Source organism: Scomber japonicus, chromosome 22 (assembly GCF_027409825.1).
Source record: "Scomber japonicus isolate fScoJap1 chromosome 22, fScoJap1.pri, whole genome shotgun sequence".
Classification (NCBI taxonomy): Eukaryota; Metazoa; Chordata; class Actinopteri; order Scombriformes; family Scombridae; genus Scomber; species Scomber japonicus.
In genome coordinates this window covers 20,636,960-20,653,693 of record NC_070599.1, presented here as the reverse complement: position 1 = coordinate 20,653,693, position 16,734 = coordinate 20,636,960, and the positions used below count along the sequence as shown (strand labels likewise).

At 42.2% G+C, this 16,734-nt stretch overlaps 1 protein-coding gene across 1 annotated transcript in view; it reads right to left on the bottom strand.

Annotated features, from left to right (window-relative positions):
- dysf (dysferlin, limb girdle muscular dystrophy 2B (autosomal recessive)) overlaps window positions 1-16,734 on the bottom strand; it is a 126,904-nt gene that overhangs the window by 86,340 nt on the left and 23,830 nt on the right. The window contains exons 18-37 of the mRNA XM_053343150.1: window positions 15,810-15,842; window positions 15,412-15,527; window positions 13,901-14,014; window positions 13,637-13,814; window positions 13,323-13,447; window positions 13,086-13,192; window positions 12,440-12,635; window positions 11,904-12,050; window positions 11,563-11,694; window positions 10,721-10,887; window positions 9,693-9,807; window positions 9,461-9,566; window positions 9,194-9,336; window positions 7,932-8,105; window positions 6,904-6,988; window positions 6,703-6,780; window positions 1,294-1,475; window positions 1,040-1,180; window positions 245-274; window positions 107-142 (exon numbers count right to left, since the gene is read on the bottom strand). Coding sequence (XP_053199125.1) covers window positions 107-142; window positions 245-274; window positions 1,040-1,180; window positions 1,294-1,475; window positions 6,703-6,780; window positions 6,904-6,988; window positions 7,932-8,105; window positions 9,194-9,336; window positions 9,461-9,566; window positions 9,693-9,807; window positions 10,721-10,887; window positions 11,563-11,694; window positions 11,904-12,050; window positions 12,440-12,635; window positions 13,086-13,192; window positions 13,323-13,447; window positions 13,637-13,814; window positions 13,901-14,014; window positions 15,412-15,527; window positions 15,810-15,842 — 2,405 coding nt within the window. The remainder of the gene's footprint in view (window positions 1-106; window positions 143-244; window positions 275-1,039; window positions 1,181-1,293; window positions 1,476-6,702; window positions 6,781-6,903; window positions 6,989-7,931; window positions 8,106-9,193; window positions 9,337-9,460; window positions 9,567-9,692; window positions 9,808-10,720; window positions 10,888-11,562; window positions 11,695-11,903; window positions 12,051-12,439; window positions 12,636-13,085; window positions 13,193-13,322; window positions 13,448-13,636; window positions 13,815-13,900; window positions 14,015-15,411; window positions 15,528-15,809; window positions 15,843-16,734) is intronic.

Below are 16,734 nucleotides of genomic sequence, written 5' to 3'. Positions count from 1 at the left end.
ACAGTCAAAAGAGAGATGGGGTCAATTTGACCCGGGAGGACGACAGGAGGGTTAATCTAATTAATACTTGATATGAGGTTGAATGAAAGTGTGAGTGCAGCGTTACCTCATCTAGGACACTGGAGGAGGTCACGATGTCTCCCTGTGTGTGAAACAGGAACATAGAGGTTTGATTTTAAATGAGAAATTAAATCAAATAAAAAGGGTAGAAAAGGAAAAAAAGGAAAGAAAAAGATAAACTGACCTCTTGACCTGGAATATAGTGAACTGCTGGCTGTAGGACACAAAATAGAGGAGTGAAATATTGTTATATTATTATTTCAATTATATCATGTTTTAAGTCATTGGATTAAAAGGTCAGGCATCATACACTTCACATTAAAGCCAAATGTATCATATGAACACCAAATAGCTGACTAGGCACAAGTGCATAAGAAATACTTTAAATAGAAATAAAGAAATGTAACAATCAAAATGCTAAAAAGGTTAAAGGTTCCAGATGTTTCTTTATTACAGGAGCTCAGTAGCTCGGTTTCACGATCGCAAAAAAAAAAAAAAAACATAAACCAGGAAGTGATAGTAGAGTATGACCAGCACAAGAAGCAGCCGACAGATAGATAGATAGATAGATAGATAGATAGATAGATAGATAGATAGATACTGACCATAGATAGATAGATAGATAGATAGATAGATAGATAGATAGATAGATAGATACTGACCATAGATAGATAGATAGATAGATAGATAGAGAGATAGATAGATAGATAGATAGAGAGATAGAGAGATAGATAGATAGATAGATAGATAGATAGATAGATAGATAGATAGATAGATAGATAGATAGATAGATAGATAGATAGACACTTATATCAATTTTCTCCACCTTGGATAAAGTTTCCATATTCCCAATTACCCTTAAACACAACGTGCATTATTTAAAATATAAAGGAGGAGGAAAAAGGAGGAGAACAGATTCAGAAACAGATTCATAAAGTGGTGATGATGACGGTTTGGATGAAAGTTTTTGACCTCTGACCTTATCTCTGCGTATGAGCTCGAATGCGGCCAATAGCTCGCCGGCGTTCTTCTCCCCTTTGTGTATCGGGAACCACTCCAGACGAGGGGAGGAAATGAAGGAGGGCTGGCACACACAGCGGCCCATGAACTCATCCACACCCTGGACACACATTTAATCAAAAACATCCACATTGGTCTGGCATGAAAGTTAGAAGTTAATAAAAAAAAAAGAAAGAGAGAATAGAAAAAGACACACAGACGTGAAACACTCACGTAGGTATCCTGGTCGTAAAACTCCACCACCACGTTGGGCGGACTGGCCGTCACGACTTCGGGGTCGCCAAAAATCTCCACCTCGTAGAAGATGAGCGTCTGGTCCCAGGTGGGGTTGAGGCTGTTACGCACCGTCACCGTCTTCTGGGACTGATGGAGGAAGGAGACGATGGCGTACGGGTCTGAAGAGAGGCAAAGAAGAAAAGACCATGTTAATGAATGAGAATGAATCCATCCTTCCTTCCTTCCTTCCTCCCTTCCTTCCTTATCTCCTTACTTCCTCCCTCCCTGCCTCCTTACTCCTTCCTTACTCCTACGTTCCATCCTCCCTCCCTTCTTTCCTTCCTTTTTTCCATCCTTCCTCCCTCCTTGCATCTTTCCTCCCTCCCTCCTACCTTCCTTCCTACCTTCCTTCCTTCCTTCCTCCCCTCCCTTCCATCCTTCCTCGCTCCTTCCTTCCTTCTTTCCTCCCTCCCTCCTACCTTCCTTCCTACCTTCCTTTGTCCTTCCGTCCGTCCTTCCTTCCCTCCTATCTTCCCTTCCTTCCTCCCTCCTTTCCGTCCTTCCTTCTTCCTCCCTCCCTCTTACCTTCCTTCCTTCGTCTGTCCGTCCTACCTTCCTTCCTTCCTCCCTTCCTTTCCTTCCTCCCTCCGTTCCTTCCTTCCTTCTTCCTACCTTCCCTCCTACCTTCCTTCATCCGTCCTTCTTCCTCCCTTCCATCCTTCCTCCCTCCCTCCGTTCCTTCCTCCATCCTCTCTTCCATCCTTCCTTCCTCCCTCCTTTCCTTCCTTGACTCGAGGTCAACAGGAGGGTTAAGATACTAAAAGTGTTCACTTCTTAATCTATGGTCATTTCTACGATGCTTTTGGTAAACACCTCTTGAGTTTAAGAAGGTTTGTAAGATGGATTTTAGTCTTCAGATGGCCCAAAACTAAAAAAGGCACCATTCTATCTTGTGTATGGTCAAATCTATGAACTTTATAGCATCATTCATGCAAGAAATGCTTATAAAAGTGCTTTAAATTCATAGAAATCAACTGAAAAGTTATTTATCGGCTATTTATGAGCTTCAATATCTGAAGTTCCTGCGATGTCAGTAAAGGATGATGTTCGACTTGGAGCTGGGGAATGTGATTTTTAATCAGGGTCCTCATAAGAATAGAAGTCCAAACTCGTGTGTCTCTAAACTATCCCGGCGTCCCACACGGTGACATCAGCAGCTTGGGAATGCCGAGCTCGAAGATGGAGAGGGCTGGGAACGCCGCTCGGAGAAGTTTGTTATTCCAGGTCACAACCACTCTCCGACATGTTAACGCACACACACACACACACACACACACAAAAACACACACACAAAAACACACACACACAACTTAATGCATAAAAATACACACACACATATATGTACAGTGACACACATACAGACTTAGTAGTTTGTTATTCCAGGCCGAGTAAAGAGTCTCTATGGAGCCGTTAGCATCAGAGTAAACAGAAGCTAAGTTGCATTTTCCCACCAGCCCTCAATTAACCTCACAACTGGCACACACACACACACACACACACACACACACACACCGAGAGAGAGAGAGAGAGAAACTTACATAACCCCCCTGGGCTGTTTGTATTGCTGTTTATATGAGCTAATGGGCTTTTGGGAATGGACGGTAATTGAATGGGTCACCATGGGTGGTGTGTGTCTGTACAGTGTGTGTGTGTGTGTGTGTGTGTGTGTGTGTGTGTGTGTGTGTGTGTGTGTGTGTGTGCGGGCGGCGGGGAAGCAGCAGTAGTCAGGGCCCCGGTGGGAGCCACAGGGGTACATAAACACAATGAAGACTGAGAAGAGAAAGAGAGGGAGGGAGGGAGAAAGAAGGGAGGGAGGAGAAAGAGAGATGGAGGACAGAGAGAGAGAAAGAGAGAGAGAGAGAGAGAGAGAGAGAGAGAGAGAGAGAGAGAGAGAGAGAGAGAGAGAGAGAGAGAGAGAGAGAGAGAGAGAGACGAATGAAGGAGGGATGGAGGAAAGAGAGATATTTCTAGATGTGGGAATTTAGTACTAAAATACAGAAAAAAAGAAAAAAGAGACAGAAAGATGGAAATAAAGAGATAGAAGGAAAGAAATAGAAAGAAAGATACAGGACTGCAGGAAGAAATACAGAATGGCAAAGAAATTAAGGGAAACAAAAGATGGGAAAAAGAAAGGATGAGGGACAGTGAGAGAGAGAGAGAGAGAGAAGAATGAAGGAGGAAAGGGAGAGAAAGAAGAGTGGAGGAAAAGAGAAATTTATATATGTGGGACTTTAGATCAGCACTAAAATGAGAGAAGAGAAGAAAGATAGAAAGAAAGAACGAAAGAAGCAGGAATATGGGACAGAAGAAAGAAAAGGGTAAAAAGAGAGACAGGCAGAAGGAAAGGAGGATGACTTGATGAAAAAAAGAAAGAAATCAAGAAAGAGAAAGACACAGACAGACAAGCAGAAAGAGAGAAGAATTTATAGCAGACAGAACGAGAAAAAAAGAAAGAAAGAAGTAAGGAGAGAAGGAAGGACAAGAAAGAAAGAAAGAAGTAAGGAGAGAAGGAAGGAAGGAAGGATGGAAGGAAGGACAGGAAAGAAAGAAAGAAAGAAAGAAAGAAAGAAAGAAAGAAAGAAAGAAGGAAGGAAGGAAGGAAGGAAGGAAGGAAGGAGAGAAGAAAGAAAGAAGGAGAGAAGGAAGGAAGGAAGGAAGGAAGGAAGGAAGGAAAGAAAGAAGTAAGGAGAGAAGGAAGGAAGGTAGGAAGGACAAGAAAGAAAGAAAGGAGTAAGGAGAGAAGGAAGGGAAGGACAGAAGGAAGGAAGGAAGGAAGGAAGGAAGGACAAGAAAGAAAGAAAAAAAGAAAGAAAGAAATAAGGAAGGAAGGACAGAAAAGAAAGAAAGAAAGAAAGAGAAAGAAAGAAAGAAAGAAAGAAAGGAGCAGACAGGTAGGTAGAAGTCAGTCTTTGATAGTTGCCTCAGTCTTTAATCACGGCCGTCCAGACGCCGTCTAACACCAGATTTACACACAAGTGAAACCCATCCATCAACTCTACTCATCCGTTACGCTGTGTGTGTGTGTGTGTGTGTGTGTGTGTGTGTGTGTGTGTGTGTGTGTGTGTGTGTGTGAGTGTGAGTGTGTGTGTGTGTGTGTGTGTGTGTGTGTACGTGTGTGTGCATGCTAACGAGGGCGAGAGTGACAGTGATTTATCATTTCAGTCTGCTCTCTCTCTCTCTTTCTTCCCTCTTTTTTTAAACCAACCCCTCTCTCTCGCTCTCTCTCTCTGTCTCTGTTTCTCTCTCTCTCTCTCTCCCTCTCTCTGTCTCTTTCTCTCTCTCTCTTTCTCTCTCTCTGTCTCTCTCTCTCTTCCTCTCTCTCTCTCTCTGTCTCTCTCTCTCTCTCTCTCTCTCTCTCTGTCTCTCTCTCTTCCTCTCTCTCTCTCTCCATCTGCATCTCCATCATCTATCATCCATCTCTCTCTCTTTCTCCGTCTACTCATCCCCCTGTTTTCTTTCTTCTTCTTTTTTTTCTTCTTCTCTGTTTTTACATCTGAGTCTGCGGTGGGTTTCTGATTAACACACACACACACACACACACACACACACACACACACACACACACACACACACACACACACACACACACACACTTATAAACACAGTAGCCGTAGTTTCCGTGACCTCTTTAAATGTCTCTCTCTTTCTTTCTTTCTTTCTTCATCCCTCTCTTCTCTCCTCAGTCTTTCCCTCAGCAGAACAGAAGCTAATAATCAAACTAATATTAACAATAATGAGCTTTGTTACAGTTAAATCATTATTACTCTTAATGGTTTAAATCTGGACATTAATCTCAGATCTGCTTTAGTGAAAGATTTAATGTGTTTAACCTTCCTGTCGTCCTCCCGGGTCAAATTGACCCCATCTGTTTTGAATTGTTCCTTCTTTCCTCCCTTCCTCATTTCCTTTCTCCTTCCTCCTTTCCTTCTTTCCTTCCTCCATCCCTCCTTTCCTTCCTTGTCTCCTTCGCTCTTTCTTTCCTCCCTCCTTCCTTCTTTCCTTCCTTCTTCCTTCTCTCCTTCCTTGCCTCATTCGCTCTTTCTTTCCTCCATCCTTCCTTCTTCCTTTCCTCATTCCTTCCACCTTCTTACCTCCTTTCCTTCCTTCTTCCTTCACTCCTTCCTTCCTCCTTCCTCCCTCCTTTCCTTCCTTTTTCCTTCACTCCTTCCTTTTTTCCTTTCCTTCCTTCTTCCTCCCTCCTTTCCTTCCTCCCTTCCTCCTTTCCTTCCTTATTCCTTCCCTCTTTCCCTCCTTCCCTCCTTCCTTCCTCCCTCCTTTCCTTCCTTCCTCCTTTCCTTCCTTCCTCCCTCCTTTCCTTCTTCCTCCCTCCCTTCCGTCCTTCCTCGACTCAAGGACAACAGGAGGGTTAATATTAAAGCTCAATACTTTATTTTCAATAGAGCTGGAAAATATAAGGATATTTACACGCTTTCCTTCCTTCCTTTCTTCCTTCTGTCATTTCTTCCATCTGTCCTTCCTTTTTCCCATTCCTTCTATCTGTCCTTCCTACCTTCCTTTTTTCCTTTCTTCCTTCTGTCCTTCCTTCCTTCTTTCCTTCCTTCCATCTGTCCTACCTTCCTTTTTCTCATTCCTTCTTTCATTCCTTTCTTCCTTCCATCTGTCCTTCCTCCCTTCCATCCTTCCTCCATTTCTTCCATCTGTCCTTCCTTCTTTCCTCCCTGCCATCTGTCCTTCCTACCTTCCCGTTTTCCTTCCTTCTGTCCTTCCTTCCTTCCTTCTTTCCATCTGTCCTTCCCTCTTTCCTTCCTTCTTTCCATCTGTCCTTCCTTCTTTCCTTCCTTCCCTTCTTATTTCCTTCCTTCCTTCCACTATAGGGAGTGATTTCGGACACAGCTTTAATCTTAAATAGGATGTAATGAAACAATATCTGTGTGACTGTCTGTTCTTCTGTTTGTTTCACTTTCTACCAAATAATATAATAGACACTAAATAATTCACTCAATAATGAGCACCAAATTAAGATTTCAGACACTAATGGTCATAATTTGACCTCTTTAAAAATGTGGAGCGTTGCATTTATTAGCAGAAAGAAAGAGAAGAAAGTTTCATTCAGGGCTCGATACAGTATAATGGATATATTTACACACTTTCAGCATCCAGACACTTAAAAATAATGGAGGATGGTAAATGAAGTGTAATACATGAAATAGGGAATGATTTTGGACACAGCTTTCCTCTTAAACACTTCACTTTCTACCAAACAAGGTAGAACATTAAGAGCTTAACTTTCACAAATGACTCTTTCCGGCCACTAGATGGCAGAATGTACCAGCATCAATATACTGATGTTTGATACAGATGCATGATAAGAAAACATATCATTACCTGAGAAGCTGTCTTTGTCCATGGCCAGCAGGTCTCTGGCTTGGTAGAGGTAGCAGCGCAAGTGGTAACGCGTGCCACCTACGAACACACACACACACACACACACACACGCACAAACACACACACACACACACACACCATTATACTGACAGAAAAAGAAGAATAAAGTATGAGGAGATGAAGAAAAGCACGCAGTCTTACGATCAAAGATGCAGGAAATCGTCGGTCGGTTAACTCCAAAAGTGGTTGTGACCGACTTGTCATCGCTCTTGTCCTCTATACTGCTCTGTGGGAGGAAGAGGAGGAAGAGGAAGAGGCCGAAAAGGTGAGGAAGATGAATAGAAAACTCAGACTTGAAACTGATATAACAGGGGTGTCAAACATGCGGCCCATGGGCCAGATACGGCCCGCCGAGGGGTCCATTCTGGCCCACTTTCCTTCCTGTGTTCTTTTCCTTCCTACCTTCCTTTATCCTTTCTTCGTTCCTTCCTTCCTTCTGTCCTTCCTCCCTTTCTTCCTTCTGTACTTTCTTCCATCTGTCCTTCCTCCCTTTCTTCCTTCCTATTTTCCTTTCTTCCTTCCATCTGTCCTTCCTACCTTCCTTTTATCCTCTCTTTGTTCCTTCCTTCCTTCCTTTCTTCCATCTGTCCTTACTCCCTTTCTTCCTTCTGTCCTTCCTCCCTTTCTTCCTTCCTTCTTTCTTTCCTACCTTCCTATTTTCCTTTCTTCCTTCCATCTGTCCTTCCTACCTTCCTTTTATCCTTTTTTTGTTCATTCCTTCCTTTCTTTCTTCCATCTCTCCTTCCTCCCTTTCTTCCTTCTGTCCTTCCTTCCTTTCTTCCTTCTGTCCTTCCTTCCATCTGTCCTTACTCCCTTTCTTCCTTCCTTCTTTCCTTCCATCTGTCCTTACTCCCTTTTCTTCCTTCCTTCTTTCCTTCCATCTGTCTTTCCTACCTTTCTTCCCTCCTTCCTTTTGCCTATCTTTCCTTCCTTCCCTTCTCATTTCCTTCCTTTCTTCCTTCTTTCCCTCCTTCTTTCCCTCCTTCTTTTTAATGATCCGGCCCGCATGAGATCAAATTGGTCTGTATGTGGCCCTTGAATGAAAATGAGTTTGACACCTCTGTGATATAAAATACAATATTCATGCTCTTGTTTATCTTTAATGCAGTTATTTGACATTTTGTGCTGCTTTTCTTCTTCAGTGTGACTAATATATGTATCTCTTGTACCAGAGAGCACTCCAGAGCAAAGATGGCGGCCGGTCCCGTCTTCTCCAGCGGCTCCATTCGACACCTCCACCTGCGCCTCCTGAAGCTGTCCGTCTTCCTCGGCTTAAGGTGGAACTTCCAGCCGAACAGCGAGGCATACTCCCAACCCTCCCTCTCCGTCTCATCCGGACGCTGCTGTGAATACACACACACACACATTGACATATTGATCCATATTAATTAATTAATTGATTAATTTCATTATTTATGAAGTTAACAAAGATATAAAGTCAGACAATATGATGTAACTCAAGTTTAAAGTCACATGTTAGAACCTAAAAGCTGAAGTTTGTGTGTTTCAAAGCTTCTCTTTTGCTCATTTGTGCGACTAGACTGCCATCTAGTGGCTCATATAGGAAACTACGCACATTAAAGGATGGGATGCATGAACTGGATGTAAAAAAAAAAGAGATTATTGATCCAGATTATTGGTTTTAAGGGGAAAAAAGCTGCATATTTCCTCTCTTGATTTAATTAAGTGCAATAAAGCTCTATTTACATGATAATTAAATAATACAATTAATATAAAAACAGGTATACAGAATGAAATTACTCTAAAAAAGTGAGAAATTATATTGTTTAAATTTGTTTTTTTTAAAGGCAAATGGGGAAATGGAAATACAGATTTTAAAAAAAGGAAATTACATGTATTTTTTTAAGACATAAAAAAAGCTGTCTTTGTCTTTTTTTTTGGAAGTCTATTAAAAAAACGAGCCTCTTCCGCCTCAGAAATCTTCCTCTTCATCAAACCTGGGATCTGACTTCAGCAGCATCATATTGAATCGATATCCAGCAGCAAATCCACGGACCAAATCTCAATCTTTCATATCTTTGATCAAATCTGTTTTGGTTCAAGTTTCAACCGCTATAAGTAAGTTAAGACATAGGAGTGATATCCTTGTTCATTGTCGTTCAGTTCACCTTGAGTCTTGAGTCTTGAGGTCTTTGTATAAACTTTATTCACTTTGAATCAATGCACAACTCACTATATGTCGGTAAAAGTTATTTTTTTATATTTATGTGGATGTCAAAACCAAATCAAATAAGAAGGTAAAAACAATTAAATAATTTGTGGTTGTGAACGCACAACAAAAATACATCTCCTAAATTCCTTCCTCCCTCCCCCCTTACTCCTTTATTTCCTTCCTTCCTTCCTTCCTTCTCTCCTAAATTCCTTTCTCACCTCTCTCTCTCGTCAGTGTAGCTTTAGTTTCTCTCGTTACCTTTCGGAGGGCGTCCATCTTCTGCTGGTCTCGCCGTCTCATCCGTATCCACCGTCTTCGTCGGTTGGTGTGGTACATCTTCTCGGCTGGTACCCAGGACTTAGGCCGGCGGTCCGGAGGGATGGTGATGCCGTACTCCCAGCCTGAATACACACACACACACACACACACACACACACACACACACAGGCAGAATGAGATTACGTGGCTCTAGATTTCGAAGGAGAAGCTTTATTTTGGGTGGTTTTTTTTTTAAATCAACGCTACCTTGATCATCCACAGCTCTGTTGAGGTCCTCGCTCCACTCCACCTCCTCCCACACCCAACCAGGAGGACACTCCACCTCGTCTTTCGGCACCGCTTTCTCCCCGTTCTGACACACACACACACACACACACGCACACACACACATTTTTCAGATTTATACAGATGAGTGAAGCCATAATAATTAGTAAAGAAACAGACACACACACACACACACACACACACACACACGTACCACATCAGTGTAACCCTCCGGCATGCCGATCCACTGTCCACCCGGTAATCTCATCTGGTTTTCAAACACTTCCTCCGAGAAGGTCATGTGACCGGCGTCCACGTCAAACAGCAGACTGACAGATTATCAACACAGACAGAAAGAAACACAAATGAATACACACTTAAATCTAATACTCCTCTCTGCTAATCGACAAGCAGACAAATTCATTTAAAAAATGACCTGATGAGTCTTTCCTTTTTTTCTATTTTCAAATAAAAAATGTTCTATTTCTTTATAAATGCACATCCAAAACATAAACTCACATGTGTATGTATATTTTTAAAAATTAATAACAAGACAACTTGGGTATCAGCTTCAAAATAAAATTGAGTTTTCCAACAAGAGTCATTCGAATTTACAAAAAAAGGGAGATTTTATTTAACTTTTTTAGCTTTTTCCATTAAATTTAGCAAGTTTCAAAAAATTAATGAGTAATTTTTCTTATACACCTTTTTTTTTTAAGGAACACAGAAACTCATCAAACCACACCAATGCAAAGGAGAGATTACTGTTTTTCACGCACAGTGCAACACATTTATTATTATTAGCTGCTATTATTGCTTTCCATAGAAGCTAATTAAGCCTTGATGAATCCCCAAAAGACACAAACAAGATGGACTAATATATTCCATCCAATAATTGTGGGCGACGTTTCCTCAAATAATTTAATTTAAAAGGAAAATAAATGAGATTTGTCTGTTTAACTAATAAACAGACAAGAAATGTGCATTGAATCAGTGGAAAATGTTTGCACTGCACAGTCAGAAGTAGAAGGAACATTAGAAGGAACATTTAACATTAACATTTAAAAAAGTGTAAAACATTAAATATAATGTTATAATATAAGAATTGGGAAAGCACTCGAAATAAGCTTACTGTTAAATTGATACTGACCAGCTTTCATAACAATTAATGGATAATAATAGACACACACACACACACACACACACACACACACACACACACACACACACATACACACTCACGTCTTCTCAGGGCTGATGCACCAGTCCCCGGCCCAGGTCCAGCCAGGTGAAGGTTTGAAACTCTCTTTGGGCAGTTTCACTCTTCCGGTGACGTCGCTGAACTTGGGGTACGTCAGACCTGAAGTCCCCCAGTTGCCCACCAGGGCGAGCCGGGTCTGGTTCTCATACTGCAGAAAGAGAGACGGAGGCAGATTCAAAGCATAGTATCTTTAAAATGATTGTAATGGGGTACGCTACCCTACTCTATATTTATACCCTAACCCAGGGGCGTCAAACTCATTTTCAATCAAGGGCCACATACAACCCAACATGATCTCATGTGGGCCAGACCATGAAAAAGATAGAAGGAAAGAACGAAAAGAAGACAGGAAGAAAAAATGGAAGAAAGGGATGAAAGAAAGATGGAAGGAAGGAAGGAAGGATGGACAGATAGAAGGAAGAACAGAATGAAGGAAGAAAGTGAGGAAGGAAAGATAGAAGGAAGGAAGGAAGGACGGACAGAATAAAGGAAGAAAGGGAGGAAGGAAAGATGGGAGGAAGGAGGGAGGGAAGAAAAGAGGGAAGGAAGGAAGGAAGGAAGGAAGGAAGGAAGGAAGGAAGGAAGGACAGAATGAAGGAAGAAAGGCAGGAAGGAAAAAAGGAAGGAAGGAAGGAAGGACGGATGGTGAGAAGGATGGAAGGAAAAGAACACAGGAAGGAAAGTGGGCCGGATTGGACTCCTCGGCGGGCCGGTTCTGGCCCACGGGCCGCATGTTTTACACCCCTGCCTTAACCCAATCTCTGTCCTCAGGATCCATAACGACGAACCAGTAGAGATGTTTCAGTAGTGTAACGACTCTCACCGTTTCAGCAAAGACGGACAGCTTTCCTTCAGCGTATTGGTTGAAGTGTTTGACGTCAGCAGCCAATCCGAACCAGACTTTGACCCTCAGCTGGCCGGGAAGTTTGGCTTCTGCACCGCTGCCCTGCGGGTACTGCACAACACACACACACACACACACACACACACACACACACACACACACACACACACAGGTCAGCCACACTTTATTTTTAGGAAAGAAAGTATGTGTATATGTGTTTCTCTCTCTCTCTCTCTCTGTGTGTGTGTGTGTGTGTGTGTGTGTGTGTGTGTGTGGTGTGTGTGTGTGTGTGTGTGTGTGTGTGTGTGTATAAACGTTACCTTGAGTAAGACGGTCTGCAGCTGTCCGCACTGTTTCCCACAGTTCTGCTGGGAGAAGAGTACGGTGTGTGCTGGGATCCGGTGGTACGCCACCCTGCGGTCGCCCTGCAGCATCCAAATCACGATGTCTGGAAGACTGTTCTGGGGCTGGGCGAGAGACATAGACGGATACAGAGAGAGAGAGAGAGAGAGAGAGAGAGAGAGAGAGAGAGACAGAGAGCGAGAGAGGGAGAGAGAGGAAGGAGAGAGAGAGAGAGAGAGAGAGAGAGAGAGAGAGAGAGAGAGAGAGAGAGAGAGAGAGAGAGAGAGAGAGAGAGAGAATAGTGAGGGAGAAGTGATATCTAAGTAATATCTTTGTGTTGTATCTTCCATCTCGGGCTTTGGGAAACACCAATTTTCTAACATTTAATTGATCAGTAGAGAAAATAATCAACAGATTTGTTTATAATGTAAATAATAACTTGCTCCATTTAAGACTAGACAAGCTCATTTAACAGCTGTTTGAGAACATAGTTTTAGAGTATAGGCTCGCTCACCTCCTCGGCCATGGATCTCAGCCGGTTGGCCCAGTCCTCCGCCTGATCCAGCACTGTGGAGAGATCAGTGGCCGGCCCGTGTTTGAGAGCCAGCGCCGCCGCGACAATCTGTTGCAGGTGCAGAGTACGAATGTGCCTCAATGACTGATCCAGAGGGGTCACGCACTGCCACTGGTCGAGAGAGGGAAGCTCTTCACTGGAGAGAGAGAGGGAGAGAGAGAGAGAGAGAGAGAGAGAGAAAGAGAGAGAGAGAGGGAGTGAGTGAGTGAGTGAGTGAGTGAGTGAGTGAGTGAGTGAGTGAGTGAGTGAGTGAGTGAGTGAGTGAGTGAGTGAGTGAGTGAGTGAGTGAGTGAGTGAGTGAGTGAGTGAGTGAGTGAGTGAGAGAGAGAGAGAGAGAGAGAGAGAGAGTGAGTGAGTGAGTGAGTGAGTGAGTGAGTGAGTGAGTGAGTGAGTGAGAGAGAGAGAGAGAGAGAGAGAGAGAGAGAGAGAGAGAGAGAGAGAGAGAGAGAGAGAGAGAGAGAGAGAGAGAGAGTGAGTGAGTGAGTGAGTGAGGGAGAGAGAGAGAGAGAGAGAGAGATAATAGTGAGGGAGAAGTAATTGAGGAAGATTGAGAAGCAGGCAGTCTGTGGCCACAGTGGGAGTTTACCTGCAGTCTGTAATGACCTGTTCCAGCATCTCAACCACTCGGAGCTCCACCTCCTCCAGATCACTGCCTGCCTTCACTTCCAGCTGCACCCGTTGCAGATTCTCCTCCTGGACACACACACACACACACACACACACACACTCAGATGGTGAATAAATACGGATGTGAGGAGAATACACTCTCTCACTTCCAGAGTCAACAAGTCAAATAACTCCTAATAAAGATAAAAGAACCAACCAGTCTATCTATGATGGCCAGCAGCATGTTGAGGGCCTCGATCCTCGGTTTGATATCTTCCCACTCTGACGACAGAACCACCACCGGCTTCACGTTTCCCCAGGGGAGGTAGTAGTAGTGGCAACCTGAAACACACACACGCACACACACACACACACACACACATTTTTACACAGATGATAAAACTGGCAATGACGCAATCACTATAATGAAAGTAATTAAAACATTGCCTCTAAGCCATCATGAGCAAATCATCTTTGGTGCTTTTCTACACATTTAAATATTGGACCTCTGACCCGACAGCTTTCACCTACCGTCAAACACGGCCCTGCTGAACTGTGTGGTGGACGCCAGAGGGAGGCAGGTGTAGTCGAACTTGTTGCCGTAGTTACCGATGCTGACCTCGAACTGGATGGCGTCGTCGACGTCCTGGAGGAGTGTGGCCGAATAAAACGCGGCGAAGAGAGAGAACTTCCTCTTCCTGAGAAATTTCTGTTGGATGAAGAGAGATGTTAATGGATGATATCTACTGTATCTTTTTACATTACAACCTTTTTCCCCTTCTTCCCGCTTCTCACCTCAACCACCAGCAGATCATCTGATGGGATGTCTTCAGATTTTGGCTCGGGTTTGTCCACCAGTTTTGTGGTTAGTTCCATTAAAACTCGACCTCTGTATGCCACACCTTCACCCTGAGCGACAGAAGAAAGACGAAGAGAGGTAAAGAGAGAATTGATTACAGTGTGTGACGTTTAAAAGGAGCGTCGTAGATCATTAAAACAAGCTGCTCAAACACACAGAATTTTATTTGAAATTTTAGTGAATATCCAAATATCACCTAATATTTCATTTTTGGGAGGAATGGATTTAACAGTTACAATATACTGGTTTTGACCTGGTCTTGTGTTTCTTAATGCAACTTTTTCATGATTTCCATTAAAATAGCATGAAACCATCAACAGGAATACATGAGGATAGCAGGGCTGATGTTTTTAAGGTGCAGTGTGTAGAATTTAGTGGCACTTAGAGGAACAGACTTGTCAGAAATGGAATATAATAGAATAAGTATGTTTTAATCAGTGTATAATCACATGAATATAAGAGTAAGAGTCACCCAGATTAGACAAACAAAACACTCGCTCTAGAGAAGGTCTTTGAGATTCGTGGCTGCTGGTTGCAATTCTCAATCTCAACACTAGATGTCACTAAATACCTACACATTGCACGTTGAATTGAAATAAAGCAACGCTAATGTGGATGTTGTGCATGTAAGTTTATCTGTCCACAAACAACTGCTAATTAAAACATTGCTCCATTGTGCTTGACATGTTCAATGACATGTTAGTAGAATATAAACCCAGTAGAGCTCTGAGATCCACTGACTCAGGTCAGATAGTTGAGCCCAGAGTTCAAACTAAACATGGTGAAGCAGCTTTTACACAAACACTTCTCTTCTCTTGTGCTTATGATTGAGCTCTTTTAAAGCACTTTACATTTTAATCTTTCATTTGCACTCTATGTCCTTTTAATGATTTTAAAGCAAATCATTATTTTATGCTGCAATCTTATATTTAATGCTCTATTTTAGCATTTTATTTCTCTCTTTCTATTTTTCTGTACTTTGTTTTTATTATGGGGGGGTGGGGGTGAGGGTTGATTGTATGTTTTAAAGTTTATCAAATTGCATGTTTTTCTGTTTTATGTAAAGCACAAGTTGCCATTGTGTATGAAATGCGCTATATAAATAAAACTGCCTTGCCTTGTGCTACTAGTAGCCAAAAACTCCACACGCTCTTGGTCCAAAGCAGTGATCACCAATCCTGCTTCTGGAGCGCTACTGCCCTCCCTGTTTTAGGTATGCAGGGAATTATTAGCTCGTTATCAAGCAGCTAAAGCTTGTCAAGGGCTTGATAACGAGTTAATTATAAGAATCAGGTGTGTTTGAGTGGAGAGATACCTAAAACATGCAGGGCAGTATCTCTCCAGAAGCAGAGTCGGTGACCCCTGGTATAAGGTGATTAGTTTATTTCATTCAAAAAGAAAAATAGGTAGGTTATTAATTTAGACTCTGTTAGATTAAAAGGGTTACTTTTCCGAGATTTAGAGCTTCATGAGGGTCATTGAAGGCGGTGAACTCTCTGGGGCTGCCGTAAAGATTGACGAAACATGGACCGAAAGTCGGCAGGAAACCAAGGCTGTCATCAACTGCAATGAGACAAAGTAAACAAATACGTTTTATTATTCACATCACGACCTGTTGGAACATCGATGGAAATGAAGAAAAGATTTTATTACATAAGGTGAAAAAATGATTGAGTTGATTGACACAGAGCACAAAATTTCAGCAAATTTATGCAAGATGGAATCAGATATGAGTTGAGACAAGAAGAGAATAAAGAAAACCACAAGAATTATGTAAAAGAGTCTTTTTTCTTTTTGGTATGATTTATATTTTCAATAGAGGTGTAGAGAGGATGGTGGACATACTGCTAGGTTGGACGGTCCCTGGAGACAAGTCATCTGAATGCGTAGAGAGGAAGGATGGTTCAGAATCACAGACAGATGTTCAGAGTCAGAAAGAAAGGAAACAGATGTCTTTGAACGCCACTCAAACCCAAACAGATGCACTGGACCACACACTCAAAACGCTACACACACAGCTAAGAAGCCAAATCGAGATCATTTGGCTTATTTCAAGTAAACGACTTGAGAAGTGAGTGAAATTATTAATAAAAGTGGGGGGAAAAAGTTCAGTAAGTTTATGAAAGGACCGGTAGGATGTTATATGTGTGTCTCAATTCAAAGAGCATGCGGCTCATTCTTAGTTAACACTTTGCACATAGGTTATCTTCACAATAATTAAATTGTGTATTTGCTATTATCTACACTAGTGTTTCCCTGCTTTCTTGGTAGCAAATGATCCTACTAAAGATTTAATTAGAGACAAAACAGCCAATTAGTTAAAGTAATACTGAGAGAGATTGAGTACTATATATGGATATAAGCAAATGTACAGTAATAATTAAGTTCTTAGCATTCTGAGTGATAATAATTTCTCTAACATTGTCAAAATGTTCCATTGTGAACTCAGAATTGAGATTGTCCATCATCATTCTTATCGCAGAGTGATATCAGTAATTCCATTTAAAAGATGGATGTTATTCATTCTTTGTGGTTTGTCTGAGCCACAGATTGGTGGCATTAAGCCGCCATATGCTGATGATTCATCACTATTCACATGATGTTTTTCCAGGAAAAAGACAAAGAAGAAATTTGTCACACAGAGTGAGCAAAACTCATGCATGTCGTCTTCCTCCCTGGAGAAGGAGAAGAAGCTTGTGAGGCACTCGAGGACCCAAAACTCAAACAATGTCAGTGTTCAGCACAAAAAAAAGAAGAAATCATCGTCAAG